Consider the following 7,801-nt stretch of genomic DNA (forward strand, 5'->3'; position numbering starts at 1 on the left):
ATTAAATGAAATAAACACTAAACAAGTGTGCTGCTACAATGAGGTTTCTAAGTAGCTATATAAGATTGGACTCATCTACCAACCAATAGTTTTGATCCCATAAATGCAATAACATATCTCTTTCACCACGTGGAAAGGATGACATATAGTTTAATAAGGCAATTATTATACGCCATTAAATCACCGATAATAATATAGATAACTTACCTCTTCTGTTGGAATAATCATACTAAGTAAAAGGTGATTCCCAATAAAGGAGCAAAAAGATTTTAGCAGTAACTTATTATGAATGAAATACGTGAAAGTTGCCATAATTCAGTCTATACACAAACCACTAGGAGTAGAAATGAAGAAAACAGTGTTCTAAGTTCTGAGGTGATAATATTTGTCAAGAAGCTTCTCCGTGTACTCTCCGAAAGTAAGAGGACCGCTTGATGAAATCAACTGGGGGGTAAAGAGTATAAATACAAGAAAAAAGTTAAAAACAGAAAAATGCAAAATAATTGAATCCCAAGCAAAAATTATGGAAATCACAACAAACTTATAATGAATCCTGCGCAGATATTAACTGTAGTGCCGTAACTTTGCTCAAACACTGTACGTACCTCTTTATGAATATGCACTTCCTCAGGAAAATTTAGTCTTTCTTCCCTACAAAACCGAAAAAAAAAATTAATAAATAAAACTTTTAACGTTTGCAGATGTGAAGAAAGAAAAATAATGGGAGGTTTTACATAAAGAGACAGTATTTGCTTTTAGTATAATTAATGAAATCTTACGCGAAAAGCATAGGATATATAGTTAGTAAAACATCAGAATTTGGACTAAAATATGCGTGATGCTTGTTTCTTCATGATTTTTTCTGACATAATAATATGATGATAATATATTTTGAAAAAAAGAAATAATGGATATTTTAATAAATTAATATTCACTAACAGATTTTTCTTGATTCGTACTATTAATTTAAAGAGGCTCTACATTATCAAAAAGGGCAAGCAATTCTCAGTCGTTAAATAGCCTCAAATGAAACTCGTAGAAAATAACTGATCAGAGGCGTTAATCACAATAGAACTCCACTAATGCTGATATTAATACACAATACTGCCGTAATTAGAAATAAATACAAACCAGTCAGGCTGCATAAATAATGCAAATGTTGACCGCTCAAGACGAGAAGCTTCTTGTCCTTTGGGTGCCTGCGATCAATTAGACATTATTATTGTCGTGTGTCAGGAAAGTGAGACTTAATTAAGAAGAAAACTAGAAAGGAGCCTTAACAAGAATGGTGCTAGATATTGATGTTAGAGCCTTGGAGACAAATAAATTATACTCTCAAACCGCTCTCAGGTACATAATGTGATCAAACTTTAAGAAGATGAGTTGTTTAAAATCATGACACTTAGATAATCACTAGTAAAAAAATATAATTTTTGTTTTAAAGAAAATAATCTAATATGTGCTTTAGTCTATTTATTATAGCCAAGTAGGGAGAAACTTGACACTTTGAAGGGGTATCGCTAATTGTTCCATTCTATACATTAAAAAATGATAAACAAGAGAGAACCTCTGCTGCTTCTTTCTTGAATTGATATGTTTATATCGTACACAAACACAAATTATTTTGGACAAGATTAAGTACCCGGACGCAATGAGGTGTTGCACATAGATAACCACTTGAAAGTATTTCGGTGGTTTCACCAATTTGGTATGCTATTTCGTCTTCTCCATAGACTACCTAGCGAACATACAAGGTAAAAAGGAGACATTTTTTGTTAGGCAAAACAGTAATTATGCAAAGCAAAAATCAGGAAAACTTCGTTACTAGATGGCAATGATTAAAAAACATAAATCAACTTGAGAGAAGCCTATACAAAAGTTCTAACCCCTACTCATAAGTTACAACTTTATGATATTATTTTCCAATTTCCACACGAATCAACAGGTTTGCAAGCACATAAGATACCATGCAGATAATGGTTGCATGATTAATTATCATTTCCTTTTCCTAACTTCTTAACCTGAAAATTGTAAAGCACATTTATAGAGGACAGAAAATTATGGATATGAAAGTTCATAGTTCAAGTTTTTCATTGTGAGAACTTTAAGAGACAGATAGTGTACTTTGACAATTTGATCGGTTCTTGTTCTAACATAAAGACCAGCAGCACTATCAGGGCAAGGTACTTCAACCGCATCCCTCATAAACATACCAAAGGCCAGACCTACATATGAAATTGGTAAACAGATTAGAATTTACAATAACAATCACTATTTAAGCCTAGCTAAAGTGGTTGGCTGAGTGTAAAAAAAAGGTGTGAGGTTTGAACCAAAACTTGGATTAACGATGGGAAAAAGTGATCACCTGTCAGTGAACCATGGTCTGTATGCCACCCACACCAAGATGACATGGAGATGTTATCGTTACTGCAAGCATAGTTACTAGTTAAGCAATTATCCTGAAGCCCAATATGTAATGCTCACACTTCTTTCTTCTCTTTTTCTCCATAACCTCCAAATTGTAGAGAGATTTATTAAAAAATGACTAATAGTTTTTTTCTCTCAGATTACCAATCCTTCCAACTTTTGCCCTTTAAATTTATCATGTCACAAAAGTCTCCTTAATGAATTTTAACTACTGAAAATACCCCCATTGTTACATTTCACTAAATAAAAGAACAGAATTGAGATGGGGCATTCCCATGTATTGTTTATTTCTCCCAAAAATTATTGACCTCTCCAGATTTTTTCTTTCTGAATTTATCTTACATTTCAAATCACATCACAATTCCGTTCTGTTTTTGGACTAAATGAAATAAAAGACAATATTTCCAGCAGTTAAAATTCTTAGGGGGAGAGATTTACAATTACAACACAAAAATTCAGGAATAATATGTCAAAGAATTATGGGATATTGGCAACATAAATACCTAAGTTCATACTTATGTTGCACTTAAATATCTAACTTTTTTTTTTACTGTATAAATATGTAAAGTTTATGTAATTGTTGCACTTAAATAACTAATTTTTAATATTTGTAGCATAAATAATAAATATTTTATTTTTTAAAACTAAACATTTTTTATTATTTATGCTACAAAAAAATTTAAGTGCAACAGTTATATAAATTTAGGTATTTATGCCGTTAAAAAAATAAGTTAAGTATTTAAATGCAACAAAAGTATGAACTTAAGTATTTATATCGCTAATATCCCAAGAATTATAAAATTTGAGAGGGAGCTATTTGTCCTTAAAAAATGAGGGAGAAAACAAAAATTGCACTAGTAACTAACAATTAATATTTCTGCTACATACAAGGCCATGAATTCTTCCAAAGTCTCCAATCTTTAGACCACCATCCAAAACAGTATATATTATCATACTCTTGATTAAAATTTCAATGAGAATCCAAATCTTAATAATATTGCTCTCTCACTCGGTGTCAAAATGGCATATTTCTGCTGAGCATTGAAGTAGGTTTCCAAAAATTTAGCACTAAGAACTAGAACTTTACTCACTCAATTGCATTTAGACCAGAATTTTATTAGTAAATCAATATCATCATGAAATTAAACCCTGTTTCTTTCATACAAACACATGCAACATATGACATTATAAAATCATTCTAGACATCAATTTTAGAGTTTCATAGTTCAAGCAACAATAAATATATAATTATGCATTTAGGACATGCCTTCATCAGAATTATCACTTCTGCACAAAATTATGCCATCAAAACGGGCCAAGGTTTAGAAAAATCCTAAGGTGGTTGTTACACAAGAACTGGATCATATCAAATTTCAGAACTTCCCAACAAGTGATTAACAAAAGTAAAAAGCTTAAACATAATAATAAGCAAATTCGAACTTTCAGCCGAGAAATTTATGTATGTGTATTTATATTATATACAATTTCAAATGAAAGAACACAATCACCTTTGTTCTCTTGGAAAATAATAAAGTAGACGCCCTTTAGGACACCGAGAACGACGAAGTATATTTTCAAGGCCTTCATCCTTGTCCATTTTCATCGCTTTGGATACTAATCGAGAAAGGCCACATAAAAAATTCACAAACATAAGAGCAACAAAATGAAAATAAGGTAGCCAGGCAACTTGTTTATTTACAAAAGACTATTATTCTTGACTTGCTTTTATGAAATAGGTTATTTATATCTTTGACGTCAAGCTCTAAAACATTATATCACATGATAATTCATACATGAAAACATAGTAATTGCATAATCAGTTCTCTATTATGACGTAAAGGCTGATTCAGATATATTTTTTCAAAGTGAAATGAAAGTCTTTTGTGGATATTAAGATTCCCGCTATTGAGTTTCCTAGGAATCTTGACTTCATTATTAAATAGGTTATTTATATCTTTGACTTCAATCGTTCTAGCTATTTAAAAAACCAATGATGCCTGCCTAGGGAAAGGGTACATGTTGACACCCTTGGTTTATATAAACAAGAGCATATACCCTATGAGAACTTACCATATCTGTCGCAGTGATGTGCCAACATGAGTCCAACATAATGCATCAACTGACCAAGAGCTTTAAAGGCTACACATAGATTTAGTATAATTTTATTAAGAAAATAAGATTTTGAACGCATTATAAGATAAAACATATTAATTATTACCACTTATCAATATACTCAAGTTGAGCAATAACAAAGAAAGACCACTAAGGAACCCGTATTTGGTACATGAACGATCCATACTTGAGATAATAACGATCGAAATAGTTAGCATAAAAAATGGAGGAACATTACACTCAGACCAGCATGCAGTAAATAGACATATATATTAAAGACATTCTTCTTTTGGAACCTTAATAAAAGCAACTAAAACATGACACGGTAGTGGATCAATATCTCTGACTTAATATAATCAGCTATTCAGTATTGAGTAACAAAATTGCTTGCAAAACTCCCTTTGTATACCCACTCTCTATCTGCCTTGCACCCATTACATCCTTAAAATAGTTGTATTCCCTTTTTTTCTTTTCTCCCCTTTGAATTCTAAAGGACTGCAAATGATAAGTCCAAATACAAAAGTTCACACTGACTAATCCTGAAGGCAGATTCTCATGAAGAATCAGAAAAGTCTACCTTCATTTTGTCATGAAAACATACCTACTTCAAGTTGTGGCAACGCAGTATCTGGCCATATATTTGATCCACAGTATGATGGATACCTGCAAAATCACACCTTGATAAAGAAAATCAATAAGTGCTAAAAAGGCATAATATTTAACAAGCATCAACAAGATATCTTTAAAACCTACTTTCCTATTTGTTGTGATAAATGGCAACACATTATATATACATAAAACTGGATTCCAGTACTGATAAAAAAAATCTAGACTCCTTACCTTTCAATTAGAGATGCCTCTGTTGTTGGTGTATCCAAGATCGGATTAGCATAGAAAGAGCCTTTAAGCATATCTGAAATTTAAAATTGAAATCAAGCAATCCATCAGGTTGAAGAATTTGAACTGGTTCATTTTTAAAACAAATACTTATACAATTCCCAAAGGGAAGAAAAAAAAATGTTAAACCTTGTTAAATGTATTTGAGGCACAAAACATTACATCTTTTTACATGTACCAAAAAAAGAACTGGCATCCAAACTTTTGCTGTTAGAACTTGACAAAATAAAAATATGCCCATGAAGGCAATTACATTCATTACCAAGTATTACCACAATTACATAACTATCGAGCATTCTTGTCATTATCATGTTTAAATTCTATCATTGGTTTGAAAGCACTGCTAGGATAATTTTTTTCCTTTCCATTTTATAAGAAAATGACAAACTTACCAAGCTTCCCAGATTCAAGCTTCTCTTTCCCATGACTCCATCCAAAATTGTACCTATGAACGGTTAACAGAGAAAAAATAACAAGTCATGCATGTTTGCATTATAAATCATAATAAGTATAACAATTTGCAATTCTTAATTCAAGTTACACGGTTCAAATCAGCAAAATAACTGAGGAAAACAATAGTGTGTCAAACAATAACTTTAAGGATATCTGAAGCCCTAAATATCTACAATAAATTTGGAAATATTGAATTATTATTGAACCATTTCAGAACAGAGAAAACAAAAGTGAATGTTTGTGCCCAGACATGTACGAAACAGAACAGAAAAAATTATCAAAATGGTGTGCTAGATTTTCAAATGAGTAGACTTGTCAGCTAGAGACAATTTGAAACCACTACAAATAGTCTTACCTACTATGAGGATCTTCCAGCTTCATTTTCACTTCTTCAGGCAGGTTGACTAGTCTAATAAGAAAAGGAAGGACCCACAATGATATTATATTCAGTTCTGTTTCCCAAATTTATATATCTGAGTACTCAAATAAAATGAAAGCCATTTTCAGCATCATACCGAGGTGAAAGGAGTAGAAGATTTCGCCGTAATGTAGAATACCCGGGAACCTACAGGATAACTCAAGTAATAAATAGAGTACTCTCATAGCAGAAGAGAACTTACATATCGAACATTTTCTTCAAGTACATGAGTAACAGAAAACAGGAATCAAGCAGCCATTAGTCACAAAAAAGATGCTTCAACAAATAGCAGTACTGACCAAATAAACTTAGGTATATCTACACTTTAGTCAAGAAGAAAGATAACTTCGACAATGTCTTGCTAGATATCAATATCATTTCAACCTATTCACGAGTCACAAAAAAGATGCTTCAACATATAGCAGTACTGAACAAATGAACTTAGTTGTATCTACTCTCCTTTAGTCAAGAAGAAAGATAGCTTCGGCACTGTCATGCTAGATATCAATATCATTTCAACCCATTCACGAGCATATTCTACACATCGGAAAGAAAAGAGCAGAAAAGAGCAGAAAAGAAGCCTTTGAACTTATTCTTCAGCACATTTTAAGAATCCATTTTCAGAAAAACACTTCGAACATATTCGCTGATAGTGAAATGCACGAAAATCGAATAGCGTTACAAATTTTGTCAGGATCATTGAAAACCAACAACACAAACAAATATCATATTAAGCGAAAGAGAAAATCACTGCATACATCTGTTACAGACAAAATGCCTAGCCCACTTGGCCCGAACCCTTCCTCGATCTTCTCTGACAAATCCATGCTCTTATCCTGATTTAACCAAAAAATAATAACAATAACAAAGAGGCAGGTGAGGTCGTAGTGAACAAAATAGATCAAACTCAACACAACAAAATTTATTTTCCTCGTTTGAATTTTCTCGGGAACCAAACATAGAAGCCAGGGAAGAAAATGAAGAAATATATTACTTGGAGATCAGAGTAGGAAATGGTGACGGTTTTCATAGTAGTAGGGAGTGAGGTTTGAGAAGGAGAAGCCATATTCCGACGCGAAACGAGGCAGAAGAGAGTGAAAGAGCGGTGGAGCTGTGACGTGAATGGAGTGGGAGTCGGAATATTGGCTTTGGAGGTTTTGTTTTATAGGAGAGGAGAAGAGAAGAGACACAGTCATAGATGTGACAAATACAAAGTGGAGGGAAGGGAAATTCTCCAAATTTAGAATTAGATAAAAAAATATATATTTTGTAGCCAATGAAAGAGAATATAATAAATATTTAAAAATAATTTTATTTATATTTCCTTGTTCAATTTCACAATAATCGGGCATATATATTATCGTCACGTCACCACTCACGAGTTAGTTCATCTCTTACGTCTATTCTGATAATATTTTTTATATATTTGGATCTATTCTGATAATTGGCTGTTTGATGGGATCACAGAAAGACTTTTTTTTTCGATAAATTACG

At 32.2% G+C, this 7,801-nt stretch overlaps 1 protein-coding gene across 1 annotated transcript; it reads right to left on the bottom strand.

The window, feature by feature from the left end:
* Positions 1-255: 255 nt before the first annotated feature.
* On the bottom strand, positions 256-7,520 carry LOC133796995 (uncharacterized). Its single transcript, XM_062234730.1, has 15 exons — positions 7,302-7,520; positions 7,066-7,143; positions 6,405-6,454; positions 6,245-6,298; positions 5,829-5,881; positions 5,380-5,452; positions 5,141-5,202; positions 4,498-4,566; positions 3,936-4,041; positions 2,366-2,427; positions 2,125-2,225; positions 1,643-1,738; positions 1,132-1,199; positions 606-651; positions 256-444 (listed from the first exon to the last, which is right to left on the bottom strand). Exons 1-15 carry the CDS (start codon positions 7,371-7,373, stop codon positions 364-366), a joined length of 1,071 nt encoding a protein of 356 aa, XP_062090714.1. The 5' UTR covers positions 7,374-7,520; the 3' UTR covers positions 256-363.
* Between the last annotated feature and the right edge of the window lie 281 nt (positions 7,521-7,801).

This window comes from Humulus lupulus, chromosome 8, assembly GCF_963169125.1.
Source record: "Humulus lupulus chromosome 8, drHumLupu1.1, whole genome shotgun sequence".
Taxonomy (NCBI): Eukaryota; Viridiplantae; Streptophyta; class Magnoliopsida; order Rosales; family Cannabaceae; genus Humulus; species Humulus lupulus.